Source organism: Mus caroli, chromosome 9 (assembly GCF_900094665.2).
Source record: "Mus caroli chromosome 9, CAROLI_EIJ_v1.1, whole genome shotgun sequence".
In the NCBI taxonomy this organism is placed as follows: Eukaryota; Metazoa; Chordata; class Mammalia; order Rodentia; family Muridae; genus Mus; species Mus caroli.
This window is the reverse complement of record NC_034578.1, coordinates 11,511,859-11,530,137: the sequence shown is the minus strand read 5'-3', so window position 1 is coordinate 11,530,137 and position 18,279 is coordinate 11,511,859. Positions and strand designations below refer to the sequence as shown.

General features: G+C 39.5%; 1 protein-coding gene and 2 non-coding genes across 8 annotated transcripts in view; all 3 read left to right on the top strand.

The window, feature by feature from the left end:
* Cep295 (centrosomal protein 295) overlaps positions 1 to 18,279 on the top strand; it is a 43,343-nt gene that overhangs the window by 16,462 nt on the left and 8,602 nt on the right. For 4 of the 6 annotated variants that reach the window (XM_029482145.1, XM_029482144.1, XM_029482143.1 and 1 more), the window contains exons 8-21: positions 1,492 to 1,675; positions 1,966 to 2,073; positions 4,490 to 4,714; positions 6,305 to 6,397; positions 6,533 to 6,636; positions 6,963 to 7,097; positions 7,280 to 7,377; positions 7,644 to 11,013; positions 12,010 to 12,166; positions 12,284 to 12,436; positions 14,974 to 15,129; positions 16,171 to 16,277; positions 16,737 to 16,839; positions 17,175 to 17,420. In XM_029482145.1, coding sequence (XP_029338005.1) covers positions 1,492 to 1,675; positions 1,966 to 2,073; positions 4,490 to 4,714; positions 6,305 to 6,397; positions 6,533 to 6,636; positions 6,963 to 7,097; positions 7,280 to 7,377; positions 7,644 to 11,013; positions 12,010 to 12,166; positions 12,284 to 12,436; positions 14,974 to 15,129; positions 16,171 to 16,277; positions 16,737 to 16,839; positions 17,175 to 17,420 — 5,239 coding nt within the window. The remainder of the gene's footprint in view (positions 1 to 1,491; positions 1,676 to 1,965; positions 2,074 to 4,489; positions 4,715 to 6,304; positions 6,398 to 6,532; positions 6,637 to 6,962; positions 7,098 to 7,279; positions 7,378 to 7,643; positions 11,014 to 12,009; positions 12,167 to 12,283; positions 12,437 to 14,973; positions 15,130 to 16,170; positions 16,278 to 16,736; positions 16,840 to 17,174; positions 17,421 to 18,279) is intronic. The other 2 variants (XM_021171954.2, XM_029482146.1) reach the window with 2 other exon arrangements.
* On the top strand, positions 16,379 to 16,454 carry LOC115032017. The gene has a single exon (XR_003837666.1). It is a non-coding gene; the product is annotated as a small nucleolar RNA U2-19 (small nucleolar RNA).
* Positions 16,581 to 16,650, top strand: LOC115032016. Its single transcript, XR_003837665.1, has one exon. It is a non-coding gene; the product is annotated as a small nucleolar RNA U2-30 (small nucleolar RNA).

Sequence of the window (18,279 nt, the reverse complement as noted above, 5' to 3'; positions counted from 1 at the left end):
ACTGTGAACATCCACTCCTGTGTTTGCTAGGCCCCGGCATCGTCTCACAAGAGACAGCTATATTTGGGTCCTTTCAGCAAAATCTTGCTAGTGTTTGCAATGGTGTCAGCGTTTAGAAGCTGATTATGGGAGTGTCTGAATTTTTTATCATTCTTATATAAGACGTAACCCTATGATAAATAACAACAGAAACTGTGAGGGACAGATTAAGTTGAGTCCATCCTTCCATAAAAGCAGCAGTGTTGAGTGGCTACAGAAATGAGCTTCCACAGCTTGCCTGGATTTACCTCTGTGTTGTTGATCTGTCTTAGCTCACCCTCTGAGCTAAGTTTCATAATTTGTTTCCTGAGGACTGCATAAAGCTCATAGGAACATGCATGGAGTTTCATAAATTTATCATAATTAGGAACAATACTAATGGAGTGACATATCATGCTTTCAGTGAGCCAGAGCAATGCACTTACTCAAATAGCAAGTAGCACATATGCTATCATTGAAAACCAGTTGTGCAGGCCACTCCTCTTTCTCTAGACTAGTGTTTCTCACATAAAGTCATCCATATCAGAGAGCCAGTCTGGTCTACAGAATGAGTTTCAGGACAGCCAGGGCTACACAGAGAAACCCTGTCTCAAAAACAAAAACAAAAGAACAAACAAGTGATCCAGAGCAATGGCATCTTCCTATTAATTTCATTGCCTTATCTGAGCCTTTAGCCTAAGACCTCTTGGTCTGGGAATATATTTCCAGGGCCTGTTGTAATTGGCATTTGGATTTTGTCCTCTTCCAGTTTTATATTTTTTGTCTCTAATCCCTTTGCCCTCTGCCCTAACCATAAAATGATATGCTGTTCTCTGGTTACCTTCATAGCCTCTGGTTTTGTTTTGTTTTGTTTTGTTTTTTTCTATACTTCATTTTCTTTATGATTAATGCTTATCCACAAACTGAAGAAGTTTCTCTGATCTCTCTTCTTTGCCCATACCATCAAAATTAAGTCAACTAACTTTATTAAGACAATCTGATTAAACTTTCATGTTAGTTGTCCTCTACACAACTCCCCTTTACTCATGGGAATCAGTGTAGAGTGACAGAAAGTATTGTCAGGTAGAGCACAATCTCTTAGGACCTGAAAGAAACGGAGAGCTGAACTACAGCACCTTGTAGGGGCCCTGGCACTGAAACAGAAAGTGATGCCACGGCTTTCCTTTCCCCAGAGAATGGGTAATGGCAGACACCTTTCAGATTGATGGTCTCAGCAGTGTCACCTCTGCTACTTAGTTTGTCCCATTACTAGTCTAGGGTCAACATACTATTTACAGTATGTTACTCACCAGATATTTCATTGGATATATAAATTAGTGTAATATGTCTTAGGTCAGAACAAATGGGAGAGGGGGTAGTTTTAGGCCGGATTCTTCATGTTTTCCCCTCGCCCGTTAATAGAACTATCTGAAGTTTGACTCTGCAGTCATTAATCTGTTTATTCTGTTAAAGAACCAGGAGCGATTGATGGAAGAACTCAAACAGCTGCAGAAAGAGGACCTGGCCCGTAGGAGGCAGACCGTGGCACAGATGCCGCCACAGATGCTGGAGTTGCCATACCGACGGAGTGAGATGAAGGAAGACTGGCAGCGAGAGCTGGAGTTTGCCTTTGAAGATATGTACAATGCAGATAGGAGTAAGGGACTTTCACCGGTGCTTTTAAATGTTTTTGTGGGGAATAACATTTGTAGTGATAAGCAGTGTTTATTTTTAAATGAGTTATTGTATAAAAAGGACCCTCATGCTTTAAACTTAGAAATTTTTATAGTTAAATACTTGTGGGTTTGGTTTTTTGGTTTTGGGGTTTTTTTTGGGTTGTTTTGTTTTTTGGTTTTTGGGTTTTTTTTTTTTTTTTGGTTTTGTTTTGTTTCTAAGTATTTTTCAGTCATATTAGAAGGAAACATGTCTCAGTATTTCTTTATTCAGAGGTGAAAGGAAACCTGATTTTACATCTTAAGCCAGAACCTTTGCCTACAATGTCTGATCAGCTCCAAGATGAAGAACTGGACCTTTCAATGGAACAAGAAAATCAAGGTGAAACTGAGAACTGTCAAGTGCCAGACACTGAAATACTATATTCTAGTGGAACAGGGACCTAAGCCTTTAAGCTGCATGTTAAAACTTACAGAAAAGCATTTCAGTCACTAGCTAATACTTAGGAAACCTGTTCAATTTAAGTGCAAAAAAGATTACTAATGGGAGCATTGCCACTCTGCTTGTGTGTTTGCAGGAGGGAGCCAATCACATGTCACACTATGTAATGACCTTTAGGTTACATGAGATAGATGCTTAGTTCTAAAGTTATTTGAAAGCTTAGCAATCTTTAGAGTTGACCAGATGATTAGACATTCTATTGTGTTCCATTCCTGCTGGGTACTTCATGTATCATGATGAGGAATACAAACTTTGATCTTCTACCCTCCACCCCTACCTTCAGCGTTGAACTTTCTTACTTGACTGTCCCACAAGTGCTTAACACCCATATCCAGCACTAAACTTAGTCATCTCTTGCCTACTGGAACGTTCACTTCCTAACTTAGGTGATTGATGGGTCCAGCAAGATGGTTTGGTGGGTAAAGTCACTTGTCTCCTAGCCAAACAACCTACTTTGATTTCCTGGGACCCCATTCTGGAAGAAGGGAACCTACTCCTACAAGTTGTCTTCTGACCTTCATATTCCCTTCCCTTATGAATGAATGAATGAATGAATGAATGAATGTCATTGAGTGATGGTAATTGGTTACCTAAAGCAGACTACACACTTTGCTCTATCACTTCTGTATCTCCTTAGAGACCACCCCCACACCATTGAGCTGAGCTCATTTTCCTCTTTTCTACCTATATTTCCTTTATGTCATGCTACTCAGGTTTACATCTCATCACAGGCACCCTACATGGTGGAACTAGCTCTTTATGGTACTAACTCAGGGCTTCCTTCTCCCTGTCTGCTCAGCCCACCAGTCTCTCCTCACCTATAAGACGCTGACTCTGCGCTTAGCAGAGAGTGGATTGGTTTAGTGTTTACCCACCCTATTTTTAATTGTTTTAATGAAACTTTTTATTCAAAATTGAAGCCTAGCATTACATAAAGAAACCTTCTGTTTCCTGTTGATCTATGTTAGGATCTAGCTTAATGTTGCTAAAGCTAGGAAGCTGTGTGTTACCATACAGTCTGTAGTTTTATCTCTTCAGGAGGCTGAGCCAAGAGGACATCCCGAAGTTTGGTGCTGCTCTGGACAAATTAACAGTAGTTTGTCTCTTGAAGACAACAACAAAAGGCTAGGCATTCCTATTACCCTCCTTAAACTAAATCCTCATTGAAAATAATTACAAATAAAAGTTGGCAATGTAGCTCAGTGGTAGAGTGTTTGCCCTAAATTCCATCCCTGGTACACACACAAAATATGGATGAATGCATGGGTGGGTGGATGGATGGTCAATCTGTTGTAAAAATGGGTAGGTCACAGACTAATAGTTAACTGAATGAACCAGGCAAAAAAATATTACTTAAGTATATGCTGTGTGTGTGTGTGTGTGTATAATTAAGGAACGGGATAAAATTACTGTATAGCATTAAGGTAGGGAGCAGTTAAGTTACCTTTTGAATATGCAGACTAAAAAGGAGAAAGTACCTTTTGGTACTGCGTGCAGATGTTGCAGTGGCCTGGACAGTGTTGACAGGCACATCTGAATTTAAGTGCAAATTACTGTGCTGAACATTAGTTTTTATGTGCTGAACTGTTTGCTACCTTTTTATTCTGTTAGATTTTTTTCTTTGAATATGGATGAAAATGTACTAATTTCCAGTTTTCTACTTCTTTGGTGTTCCTAGTCTTTGATTAAAACAAAACATCGTGTGCTTTCATCACAATTTGCTCCTGTAAAGAATTTTGAGTTCTGTTTATAGTTAAGGTTGTGCCATCTCTGTGGAAGAATACTTGTTTCTGGTTTGAGAGTGAGTGAAAGGGTTTCCTTAGGATGCCAGACAAGCTCATGTCAGGTCTTAGCAAGAATGATTTGAAAACAGAGTCCTTACTCTGAAGGCTATAAAATTTGTTTTGTTTTCTGAAGCCTGCCTGCTAAGAACTGTTTGGGTCATTCCCTAGCACAGAACATAAAATCTTATAGTGCATGACTTAAACACTAACCTTAGTCACAAGCTAATTGGGAGTTCTGCATCTGCCATCACCTAGCAAGCAGAGTGACCTCCTGAGATTTAAGCTTGAAATTTATATATACTTATTATGTTATTGGAAATGGTCTAAATTTGAATTTAAGTTGAAAAAATTATACTTGGTTGTTAAACTAAGAAGTTATTGTTGAATATACTGCTAACCTTTTACTGAAAATAAAATTGTGCTTTTGTTTTAGCTAAATAATTATAGCAGTTATAGAGTGTAAACGTAACACAATTTGCATAAATGTAATGAAGTTAGTTTTGATTTTTTAGTGCCCTTGACAACAAAGATCCAACAAATCCCCTCAAGAATTCTTTTTAAAAGATTATTAAACAAGATTAGAAGTCAAAAATCTCTCTGGACAATTAAATCTGTGTCTGAGGATGAAGGTGACGTGACTTCGAGCATCATTGAGATTGAGAGTAAAGTACCAAGCATGGACTCAGGAGCCATTATCACGGAGGAGAGAACAGCGACGTCCTTTGAGCAGGAGCAAGGTGCTTTCTTCACTACTCTGTCTGATGGCACATTGGTAAAAGGATGGATGCTCATACCTGTGTTTGGGGCTTAGAACAGTGGTAGAGCTTCAAAGCCCTGGTTTCGGCCTGCATTTCTGGCAGCCAGGAGGTGATTTCGAGGGTGGGAGTGGGAGGGTGGTAGTTGACTCATGTATGAGAAAACAAAGAACAGAGGCCAAAAGTTAAGACATAGGCTGGAGGGATGGCTCAATGGTTAACCACTTACTGGGAGGGCAGAAGGGTGTATTTTAAGTAAAGTGAACATAGACGTCTTGCTGAGAAAGCACAGTTGAATAGACTTTGCCACCCTAGTAATGCTCCCATCTCTTCACAGTCTCTTTCACCCTGCTTTTTCTTTATAGCTCTTACCAACAGGCAAGAAGTAGACTTACTTTATTTTGCTTATTTTGTTCATATCTAACCCATTTGCGAGAGAGAAACTTGAAGATTTTATTCATTCCTCTGTTCTCAAGACACCTTGTATATAAAAAGTACTCAGTTTTTGTTGAATTAGTTGAATAGCTTAAAGCAAGAGAGTGAATTCAAGAAGTCAGATATTTAAATGAGAATGGGCCATGAGAATGGGCATTTCTTTTTAGAGGGAAGAATTCAATAAGAAGAGAACTTACCTATGACTACCCAAGGGATTGCAACTGTAGAAGAAGCTGCAGGAGGCAGAAAAGTAGAGAGAATACAGAGTTGGAAACCCAGTAAAAGGAAGCTCTTGTTGAATCTGGAATTATGTTCTTTTGAAAATACCCTGCAGGAATAGAATAGACAGTCTCCTCTTTCACCTTCCTGCATTCTTCTCTTTCAAATGAGTATACCACTTGTCTGTAAGTCTTCTAGTTTCTTGAGTAACCCAAGAAGTGTGGGTGTGGGTGTGTGTGGGTGGGTGGTTTGTGGGTTTTTTGTTTTGTTTTCCTTTTTTTCCCTTCACAGGGCCTTCATACTTGTTGGTGTTTGGATGGGTCTGTTCATCTCCTTCACCTGACCTCTTTCCTTACCTTTCAGTGATGCTTAAAGATCATTTTCTCAGAGAAATCACACCTGACTCACTAATCTAGTATCCTTATTTATTTTATAGTACAGCCCTTGTTTTCTTTATGTAGTGCCTGTTTTTAATTCTCTTAAGTTTTTCTGAGGTGGTTATATGACGTTTATGTCTTCCTTTCAAACTTCCAACCTCCTTGAAGCCTCTTGTCATTTAGTACAATATTCCTTGTTGTCTACCATGCCATGATAGATGGTTGAATGAGTGCTCTGTGCAAAAGAGCTACCTTCATATGATGGGATTTGTATCTTAAAACCCCTAAAGTCTAGTTATTCTAGTAAAGATTCATTGACATTTCTTTAGCTTCTCTTTAGTCTTTGATTTTTCTTGTAGTATTTGGCTTAGGTTGAATGGTTAATGTGTGTACCTAACAAAAAGAATACAAAGCTTTCACTGAATGTCCACTTTGTGTAGGACAAGGGAGAATAGTTGATCTATAGTTGATCTGAATGAAGGCTCCTGTTAATTTGCTCCCTTTAAGTTTGACACTATCATAACAGTGGTTTCTTTTACAGTCACAGACAGTGATAGGCTGACGATAGAATCTGGACCACTGAGCAGTGAAGATAAGCCATTGTACTACAAAGCAGGGACTGGAAGGGAACAAGGTACTTTTGTCACTGCCTCAAAGTAAACTTGCTCGGTTCCTCACATCTTTTTTCTAGTAAAGAAGGGTAATATAGTGGAGTCGTCTTTCTGAATTATTGATGCTGACTTTTGTTTTTGTTTGGGGATTCTTGTAGCAATGGCTGTGTCTCCACCTGCCCCAGCTGTGGCTCAGAGTTCAGTCCTGCTTCATCCTCAGGAAGAAGCAGTCAGAATTCGAATGTCATTAAGGCGCAAACAGGTAAGCACGCCCTGGGGCTGCAGCTTTGTTTGATCTGTGCAACATGTCTTAATCTATGTGTCTTTGATACCATGTTTTTTTCTTACAGCCAGGTGAGAGGGTGCATTTGGTCTCTGCTTTACACTCATTTGCCCCTTAGGTGTCTGCTGTGTGCTTCTTTCCACTTGGTTCTCCCATAATCCCCCTTGCAACACCACTGGCAGATTCAAGATTACTTATTTTATGGATAATCAGTCCTTTTGGTGATGACGTGTTTCTTTTTAATGCAGTGTATGAACTTTTGAGAGTCTATTGTTAGTTAGAATAATAGTGTTCTCATTACCTAGATAATGGAGATAGAAGAGCAGAAGCAGAAGCAGTTGGAATTACTTGAACAAATTGAGCAACAGAAGTTACGGTTAGAAACTGATTGTTTCCGGGCTCAACTGGAAGAGCAAAGAAAGCAAGCTGATCAGCCTGAGGTAGGATGGCATTGAAAGGCCAGAAAATGCTTTTTATGTTCTACCCAACGTGACATATTTCCTCTTCAGTTTGTGTGCTGTGCCAGGGTAAAAGTGATCAGGTTTATTAGTAGTAAGGTATGTGTTGAGGTTTTGCATTTATCTGGCACTGTAGAAAATTGTAAATTAAATTTTTTTTTTAGGTTTGCTGTGCTTCAATGTCACATGCTATGATTTCTGATGAAGACTCTCACAGGCAGATGATTCGTAACTATCAACATCAGCTTTTACAACAAAACAGGTATGGACCAAGTTATGATTTATGTGAGAGTGTGCTACATCTTTGGGATTTATTATTTGTTTTATATGAGGATCTAATTGGGATTCCCTTAGAAATTGCCATGTTTTCTTCAAGGGCAATGGGAATGCTTGTACTTTTTCATGGTAAATGTGGCCAGCCTTAGATTGCTATTTATACAGTTTAATGTGTAAAATTTGAGAATCTGAGGGTTTTTTTTTTTTAAATTAAAATTTAATAGTATTTGGTTTTTTATTTGTTCCTGATAGGTTACACAAGGAGACTGTTGAAACTGCCAGGAAACGATTACTCGAATACCAAACTGTATTAAAAGAAAGATTCCCATCCCTGTCAGCCTCAGCACTGGTACCTGATTCTGTTGTGTCAGGGCCACCACAGCAATCCCAAAAGCCTGCTGCTGCTTCAGACTCTTGGGATCCAAGCCAGAGACTGAAACTAAGTCCTAGCAAATATCAACCTGTGCAACCCTCACAGATCCCTGCATTAGAGCAGAGTCATATTCAGGTACCAAGACATGGTCACATTCCACAGAGGCAAGGAAAAATGGCTGTATCAGAAATGTTAGCTAAGCAGCCTGTAGAGTCACAAGAACGTCAGTGGCAGTTCTCTCAGGTGGACACACATCAGAGAGACTGTGAGTTCGTCCTTAAAGATTCTCATTCACTTTCAAGGACTTTGTCTTATGTTAGGCCACAAACATTGCAAGATGCTAGAGAAGTATCTAAACCTCCTAGGGTAATAATTTGTCAAAGTCTAGATTCCCAACAGATATCATCAGAGGATAGTGAAAATATATCTTCTAAGCCAAGTGAACCGTCTTCTTTTCTCCCACTGGTACCCGAACGCCCGTTTACTAGTCTCCCAGTTAAATTCAATTCTGGAACAATTCACAAACCCTTTACGACCATAAACAAGTCTGTAATCAGTCAAATGCATGATCAACCTTTGTCATCCTCAGAGAATATTACAGCTCAGCAGGGTGACTTAAGATTTCTTCAAGAACAGTTAGAACTACAGAAGAAAGTTCTTCAGGCAAGACAAGAGGCTCGGGAAAAGCTGCTTTTATGCACACAGAAAGAACTGGAACAGCAGACTGGTCTCCCAGTATTCCTCCCTTCACCAATTGGAAATATATTTCCTTCATTGCCCTCTGCCTCAGCTGAATCAGGAAACTTTCAGACATCTTCAACAAAAAGTGATGCCACTGTTTCCTCAGACAATATGGACAGGCTTTGGGATTCTTCACAACCCATCTCATCACAGCAAACTCATTTAGAATTTCTCCAAGAGCAGTCCAGTGTTGAGAAGGATAACCTTCAGGCTAGGCGGGAAGCCCAGGAGGTCTTGTTTGCACATACACAAAATAAGCTGGATAAAAATGTACGTTCTGAACAAGCTGGGTCTTCTTGGCCAAATCAGGTAGCTCAGCAGTCATTTAGTTCACTAACATCGGCTGATACACAATCTAAAAAAATCCAGAAACAGCCTTTACCTACAAACAAGAAAGGGCTATTCCCAAGCCAGTCTGAAGTCTCAAGAGCTCAGGATGGATCTTCAGGTTTTCTACAGCAGAGCCTACCTCTCCAGAACACTTTAAAGTTGCTTCAAGAACAGCTGACTATACAGAGGAGTATGATTCAGCCTAGACATGATGGTCAAGAGACATTACTTTTATATAAAGAAAGATGTTCAGAAGACAGTGAGGCTGGGCCAGTAGATTCACTCTCCTCCGTGGTTGTTCAGCATTCAGATGCTTCTCATGCAGTTTCAGAAGTTGTACCTAAGCGGCTCCAGGAAGTGTATTCATCTAAGAAAGAAAATAGAGTTCTCTCCAGTCATTTGATCACCCATGGCTTTCCACAGCACAGCCTGCCAAGACAAGAACATTTTACATCACTCCAGGAAGAGACACACATTCAGAGGCTTATACTTGGTGCTAGAAAAAAAAATCAGGAATTTGCTCACAAGCAAAATGAATTAGAAAAGGGGCTCTATTCTCAACAGACTGATGCCTTGTCTTCTCCATCCCAAACAACCGAATGGGAAATATCCCAGGAGTCTGTATCAGTCAAAAGTGATAGTACTGATCCCTTAAGACATTTTAAGATTCCAGGATTTCGGGAAAGACTAGTTAGAGTTTCACAACATACATTCCCTCTCCAAGATAATTTGCAGGAACACCAAGAATGGGTAGACACAGAAAAAGAGAGCTTTCAATCTAGTCCTCTGACTCCAGAAAATCCATCTTCTCAACAGACAGGCTTTTCGTCCTTCAAAGCCTCATTAAGACTGCCATCGTGTGTGTCCTTGCCATCTGCTGACTCTGGTATAACACAGCACCCTCTCTCAACAGAGAGTGACAGTAAAGTCAAGTCAAGCCATCTTCAGATACCAGAACTGCAGCATAGACTTTTGAAGATTTCCCAGCTCATCCAGCCTCAACAAGACAGTCTGAAGGCCCTTCAAGAACAATTAGCTACACAAAGGGAAGCCATCATCCACTCTAGACAAGAAGCTCATGAAGAAACACTAAGAGAATGGAAGGAAAAAATATTCCCAGAGCAGGCTGGTCCATTTTCTCCCCTGATACCACAGCATTCACTTGCTTCATTCCCTGTTTCTGATACTGAAAGAGCACAAGAACTATGTTCAGCCAACAGTGACACCGTATCTTCAGGTTATCCTGAGATGCTGGAGTTGCCTGACAGGACCTTGGGTTTATCACATACTGCTTTACCTCAGCAGAATAATCTGACTGCACATCCAGAACACCTTCATGCACCAACAAATTCTTTTCACTCTACTGAGAAAGCCCAAGAAGGGTTGATGTTTCCCAGACCATGTAAATTTGAAGAGATGTCTGCTGAGCATTTTATCCAGCCTCAACATGATGACTTAAAGGCACTTCAACAGCAGTTAGATATGCAAAGGGAAGCCATTAGATCTGGCCAGGAAATGCAAGAGAAAATGCTTTTGCAGAGGTTAAATAAATTGGAGCAAAGGGTATCTTCCAAACAAATTAGCTCCTCTCTATTTTCATCCCAGGTAGCACTGCCCATTGCCAATTCTGACGGGACCTTACAGTCTTTCCCAACTAAAAGTAATGAGACGGAGATGCTCAGGTCCCATGATGAGTGTCTGAGCTTTTCACAGCTTCATCTGCCTCTGCAGGATAACATGACAGAGCAGGTGGACTTAGAAAAGGTATTTCATAAAGAACTGCTTTTACACAAACAAAAGAGCCAAAACAAAAGTGAATCTTCTGAGCATTCCCTCCCTCTGTTTCGGTCCAAGGAAATAGAGCATCCATTCATTTCACTACCTTTTGCAGAAAGTAAACCTAAAAGCATTTGTGAGTTGTATTTATCTGAAAAGAAGCATGCAGCTCCTAATGATGCTGTGATCCCAAGATTGCAGGACAGACTTTTAAGCTGTTCCCAATCTGTCTTAACTCAGCAAGATAACATGAGTCTTCAGAAGCAGCTGAATCTACAAAGAGAAACTCTACACTCTAGGCAAAAAGCCCAAGAAGAATTGCTTGTGCAGAGACAGACATCCTTACAGCAGCAAATCCAAAAACACAGAGAGACCTTGAAAAATTTCTTTAATGTCAGTCAGGTATGTTCTGAATTTAAAACTTCAGCATAATAGATATTTAAACCTGATTCCATTTTAATCCTAAACCAACCTTCTCCTTAGTTATTGAGAGTGTGGAAATTAAAACAAATGTATCTACTTTATAGAGTCATTTTTAAAATACAGTAAACATTAAAGAATATGCATCTTTAGGAATTTTGTTGCAGTGGGTTCTCAGATAAAATTATAAAAAGGGCTGGTTAATAGAATTCTTATAGTGTGGTAGATCCTGTTCTCTAATGACTGTTAACATTTGTATATGAATCAAAATCTGTGTCCTGTTTTTCCCCAAGTGACATAATGGTGTATTTGGTATGGTTATAATCTGATAGAGGCCAGACCTACACTTCTTACATTTGAGTTGCTGAGAAAACTGGTGTCATCACTCAGACACATATTTAGTTAGAATGGGTCTGTTCTTCTTTAGGCCACTTCTTAACTTCCTTAGTGCAAACAGTTGTGCAGCACCTAGATGTTCAGGAGGTACTTGAACCTAGAAGTTAAAATCCTGGGGTTATGAAGGAAAAGTAATGGGGAAAAAAGGCAAAGGGAAGCACTCGGGTCTAATGTGTTAACAGGTGCAAAGGAATCTAGTGCTTGGTGTGGGGCTCCAACGTACAAACTTTGCACTGGGAGTTTTACTCGTTCAATGATAAAAGTATGTCCCAGTTTTGATCTGTCAACATAAAGCAGATTGTTTATTCTAGGGTTCAGGTTTCCCTAAATAGGTTGTTCAACAGTGGAAACAGTTACAGGGACTTTGTAGTTACAGAGCAACAAAAAGTGATAAATATATGGTGCTTTCCAAGTACTTTGTAGAGCCCATGAAGTAGGCCATTACAGAGATGCGGGGCAAAACTGCTATAGTGATGGACGTAGTCATTCAGTTGAGGTTCTGACTCAAGTGAGATTTAACTCTCATGGCTTATTCATGTGACCTCTTAACCCTCATTCCCATTTCCCTACCTATATTTTCAGGCAAGGAATCCCACAGGTGAGAATGACTTGGAAATGCAGAAGAGAGAACAGCTGGGAGGGTGGTTTCCTCACACCCAAGGCCTTACCTGGGGAGACGCAGGCCAGGGGAGCTCTCATGGTGAGCAGCCACATTCAGATGTCCATGCTGAGCACAGTGGTAAGATGATCCCTGTTACCTTCTGACTATACCCTGTCCCTGCAGCTAGCTGATAGGAGAAAAGCTTGCTGGATAGTCACAAAGTTTCATTTGCTTAACCTTTTCTTGACTTGATAGGTGAGAGTCTGGCCAAAGAACTGAGTGATAGAGCCTCAAAGCCACCTGTCTCCAAAGTTAAATGTGTTTTGGACTTAAACCAGCACGAGCTTAGTACTATACAGGAAGTAGAGTCACCAGCAAGTGGCAGAATTTCCATGCCAGGTAAACAAGGTGATAAAAATACATCTTACCAGTTTGTTAGCTTTTTACTTTTTCTCAGTATGCTAAAATGTATCCAAGAGGCAGTCTTTGAGTACTTGTAGAAAGAGAAACTGGTTTACATAAAAATGATTAAAAATTGGGGGGGCGGAGAGATGGCTTACCAAGTAAAAAGCATGGGCCTGACAGCTGGAGTTAAGTCTCTGGATCCCGGGTAGAAATAGAGAACCAACTCCCAAAAGTTGTCCTCTGACCTCTACATACATGCCATGCCATGGCACACAGACACCAACACTCTCACATATCGGATAAATACACACAATAACAGATAAAATAGAATGTACTGAAGTACTTAACTTTTTGACTTAAATATAACATGTAACATGAGCTTTATTGTCTCACATGTGGAAGGCAGTGTGCACTGTAAGAAACTATGCACTGTGAGAACATATGGAGAAGGGCAGTTTGCTGTGACAAGGTCTTTGCTGTCCCACATTCTGACACAGTGCTTTCTTTATGTCTGCTACTTGGAAACCCTTCAAGGTGGAACTTGATTCTCTTTTCCCTTCCATCTATTCTCATGAGTCTTTTCCTTCATCTGCATGGAGCTTTTTTGTTTTGTTTCTAGACAGGAACTTGATTATTTAGACCAGGCTGGCCTTGATCTTTTTCTTGTATCTTTTATAGGATAATTATGCCTAAAATGTTAGCTTTACTAGCAATTAGAACAGAATTCCTTTTACCATATTACTTTTATATTTAAATATCTAAAAAAAAAAAAAAAGTCCTCCCTGAAAATCTTGAATTTATTGACACCCTCTAGATTTTAGAGTCACCAGATAATTTTCTTGGTGAATTTACCAGAGCAAATCTTGTTTACAAGAAAATTAGCTTTTTTTTTTTTTTTTTGATAAAAAAGTAAGAATAGGTAAAAATGCAATGTTAATATGAGCTCTTTGTGTCGAGCCATAAAATAAAGTGCCTTGGTTTCTTACTGAAAGAATATGGGAAAGTGGGGAAACACAGGTCCTCTAAGAATCAGTGCCTTGCTTTTAGTAGGAAAGAACATATGTTTCATGAAATGACAATCGGAATTTTTTCACTAGCTTTGGAAGCCTTTTCCCATTAAGGAAATTAATAGTTTGCCTAATTTAGAATGATTGTGAGAAAATTCCTTATCACTGGTTCCTATAGTTAACTGAATCATGTTTGAGGTTATAAAAATGCCATTTTGTCTAAAGGGAAAGTCACATCACTCCACTTCCTCTTTAAGGGTTGGTGTCCTAATCCAATAAATCACTGTTTCTTACCTCTTTGAACCCTTAAAACTGCCCACTTTCCATTCCCACTCAATCCTGACTGTCCTGGTTTGTTTTTTTGTTTTTTATTTTTCTTGGATGGCTGCAGTAATTCGTGCCGTTTATTTTCTGGCTCTTTGAAGCAGAGTCTTGCAATGTAGCCCGGGATGTCCTGGGGCTCACAGTGTAGCTCAGACTGTGCTCAAACGTGTGATCCTTTATCTCAGCTTTGCAAGAGTTGGGATTAAAGATGTGTGCCTTGCTAAACAAGGTCATTCATAAAATGTCTTTTACCCCAACAAAATAACAACTGTTTGAGGGACAAGTGAAAACTTTGTAGTGATTTTTTTTAATCCACAAACTACAGCTTGGTTGAAATTTCATATGGGTAGAGCAGGTAGAGGGGACACAGGTTAATAATTAAGTTGAAAACACTAATTGGTATTGATTTTCCTTCTTTTCTCCCTTGTAGCTCATTTCTTTTGTCTTTGTTTTCTGGATAATTTTCCTTTATTCTTTTATTTTATTGTTTTTCTTTGCTTCTGAATGTATTGATTGCCTGATTAGAGTTAACAGTCTTTTTTTGGGGTAAGGGGGCTCCTCCAACACTCCACCTTGGTACATCCTTCTTTTGTTCTGTGAATATGTGACTAAAAAGTTAGTTTTTGATTTGGTTCCTTTTATTTTTTGGTTTTTTGAGACAGGGTTTCTCTGTGTAGCCCTGGCTGTCCTGGAACTCACTTTGTAGACCAGGCTGGCCTCGACCTCATAAATCCACCTGCCTCTGCCTCCCGAGTGCTGGGATTAAAGGCATGCGCCACCATGCCCGGCTGGTTCCATATTTTCTATTAGTTCAAATTTTTCCCCATCATATATTTTAGAAGCTTTCCTCTAAGTTCCTGCATATTTGCTGTACTAAAAGACTGGCTGAATTTTTAAAACCTATTATCTATATGACCATTTTACATGATAAGTGGCCATTTATACACTAGAGAGGTGGTTCAGAGGTTGAGCACTTAATTGCTCTTCCAGAGGACCCATGCACAGAACAATTTTTATTCTAGCTCCATAGGATCCATTGCCCCTTCCAGCCTCCAAGGCACTGCACTTGTAGTGTATATTCATACAAGGCAGGCAAAACATCAGGCAGACACCTAAAAGTGAATATATCTAAAAACAAATGGTCATTTTAGCAACTGGAAATTTAATGAGCTGGATTTTAAGTTTTTTGGGGTTTTTTTTCCCACCCAGGAAAAGCAGAGTTTTATCAAGACCGAGACCCATTAAGGGTCTCAGTAAGCAGAGAACAAAGTTTCTTGGAGAGCCCACTGGCACATGATCCATTTGGTTGTCACCAACCACCTGCCCAAGAAAACAGCAAAAGCCATGATGACAATGCTGAAGCAGGTAAAAGATATGGAGGAAGTGGAAGTGTTACAAAAGGTGACTACTGTTAGGTTATGTGCAACAGTGTAAGTAGCTTTGGTGACTGTCAGTAATAGCTCATTGTGGTACTAACTTCTCTCTTGATATATGCAAGCTAGGGCTAGGCTGCCCTGGATCTCAGAGACCCTTCTGCTTCTGTCTTGCAAGTGCTAGGAAATCTTTTTACTGCCAAACTGTCAACCTGCAGTGAGTCCCATGATGGGGAGTATATGAGGGATGATGAGTCGGCATCTTTGTAGGCCACATTGTGGATACAGTGGTAGGAAAGCTACCTTCTAAAAGTTGTGGCATTGTAGAAAAGGGCCTAATATAAGAAACTCATAAATATTATGGAGAATTTTAAGTCAGTTATTCCACCAACCAGTGGCATCCAAATTTAATTTTCTTGCTTTTAATAAATACATATAGATACGCAGTTGTAATATTGTTTGATGGCCTTCAGAGCAAAGCTCCAACACCACTTTATTCATTTTAAGTTGCTTATTAAGTCATTAACTTTCAAAGATTTCTTTTTATCTTAGCTTGATTTAAACACAGATAATTGGTATATGAGTTGTAGTTAAAGCATAACATAGGACATGAGAGACTTTCTATTGGAGGGTTCACAAGAGAGGAGTTGACTCCAGCACCTGCTTTTTGTGTTATAGTTGGAACAACAGTACAGGACATTGTCAGTTTTGATATTTTGATACGTATTTTTGACTCTCCCAGCTTTATAATTAATTTTAAATATTTTAAAGGAACTTTTCCCTTGACTAGTGTGACAACTACATTTTCTGTCTTTCTTTCTTCCTTCTTTTCTTAATGACTATTCCCCTGGTGAGAATTATAGATGACAATAAATGTTGATATTTTTTTCCCTTGGCCTGAGGTAAGGCAATTTTAAGAAGGAAAATAAAAAATAAGGTATAGAAATGCAGAGAATGACACCCTCTGGTACTAAAATTTACTTTGTCCTAATTGCCCCTAATCCTACTTTGATCCCTCAAATTCACATTTTAGTTAAAGTCAAGAAATCTGATGTTGAGGATCATGCAGTATTGAGTCATGCTATCTCAAAAGAAGAAGCGTGTACATACCTGGGTCCCCTTGTAAAGCCAGACGATGAGGTTAGTAGTACTATTTGGTGTAATTTATTAAGCAGTTTGGTTTTATATTTGTTTAGTTCATTAAAAACTTAAAAGTCTGTTCTCTGAGATCTACTGAAGTGGATCAGTGATGAAAATAGCCAAATCTGAGCATCAGAAGGCCTTTTGGTCTGGGGCATGATCTCTCTAGTTCTGAGAAGCAAAACTACAAAGCAGTTTGTCTGTGGTGAGAGAAGGAAGAGTGGTGGATGGATGGATGTGTGAGGGTGTGAGGGTGTGTACATATCTGTGTGTGTGTGTGTGTGTGTGTGTGTGGTCATCTCTGAGCAATGATGAAAAGGTTTTAGTACTGAATTTTGTCACTGTGAAGGTTCCTACACTTGACCTGAGCTCAGAATTGACAACTGGCAAATGTGGATGATTTGTGGGTTTTCTAGATGTGTCATGGTCATGATCTAATATTTCCCTTTTACATTTTAGGCTGAAACACAAGAGATTTCTCAGGAGCCATTGTCTTCAGTAACTGTTTCTACTGGAAGCTTCTTAAGTTATGAAATCACAGATTTGAGCCTCACAGATCCAGGTACTATCAGACTTTGTGAACATATTTAAGGAACTGCACTGGCTGGACTGCAGTGTGGTAGTGGAAGAAGCATTGCTTATTTATAGTGTGTCCAAGGGATTAGGTTTGGGGTAGAAACCGTGTTGAGTCTACAAAGAAAAAAAGCATCAGTGTCGAATAGAATATAGTACTGTGCAAAGTCAAGTGTGCATTCTGGCACATTTTCCCTCTTGGTTCCACCAATCTCAGCAATATATATTGCTATGACATATTATGTTTGTGATGAAGTACCCAGACATTATTAAATTACTGTATTATAAATGTTAATTAAATGTTTTCATTACATTCAATTTCAGAGTCATTTTCAGAACAGACAGAGCATCTAGAACAAGAATCTACCAATAAGCAGGAAGAGACTGATCCTCTTAGTTTTGCAGTCCCTTCAATACAAGTCACTTATCAGCAACAGCATTCCTTAGGTGCTCATAACTCTCTGTTGCCCATGGAGGAAGAAAGTACATGTGATCATACACATGTTCAGCAGATCATGGACAAGGATGTAATTGAAGCAAATCTGATACCTGACAAAAGAGACTTTCAGGGTAAAATTATTTTAAAAGAATATTTGTATAGCTTTTTCTAGCTTTTCACCTTTCATCTTTTTTTAGTTTTTAAGTATTGTTTGAGCTTCATATTTCTTATGGCCTGCACATCATTTGTTCCACAGATAATATTGAGGGCATTTATGAGACAGAGTATCTGGGAGCATTGTCTAACTGAAAAATATAAAGGGACCAGTGAGAAGATGACTTGGCATTTGTCTTAATTAAGGTTTTACTTCTGTGAACAGACATCATGACCAAAGCAACTCTTATAAGGACAACATCTAATTGGGGCTGGCTTACAGGTTCAGAGGTTCAGTCCATTATCATCAAGGCAGGAACATAGCAGCATCCAGGCAGGCATGGCGCAGGAGATGCTGAGAGCTCTATGTCTTCTCTGAAGGCTGCTAACAGAATACTGGCTTCTAGGTAGCTAAAATGAGGGTCGTCTTAAAGCCCACGAAAGCAAGTGACACACCTACCCCACCAGGGCCACACCTTCTAAAAGTGCCACTCCCTAGGCTGAACATAAGCAAGACATCACAGCATTAAAGGCAATTGCTATCAACCCATGTCATAACTGACTGAGTTCAGTTCACAGAACCCACATTGGCGGAGGAGAGAACCAACTTCTAGAGGTTACCTCTGACCTACACTATGGCAGATGACCATGTCATGTACATGTGCATACACACGCATAAGTGAATTAATTTAATTTTTTTAATTAAAAAATTTTTTTTGAAGAGCCTAAAGAGAAGAACAGGGCTGGTGAGATGGCTCAGTGGGTAAGAGCACCCGACTGCTCTTCCGAAGGTCCAGAGTTCAAATCCCAGCAACCACATGGTGGCTCACAACCATC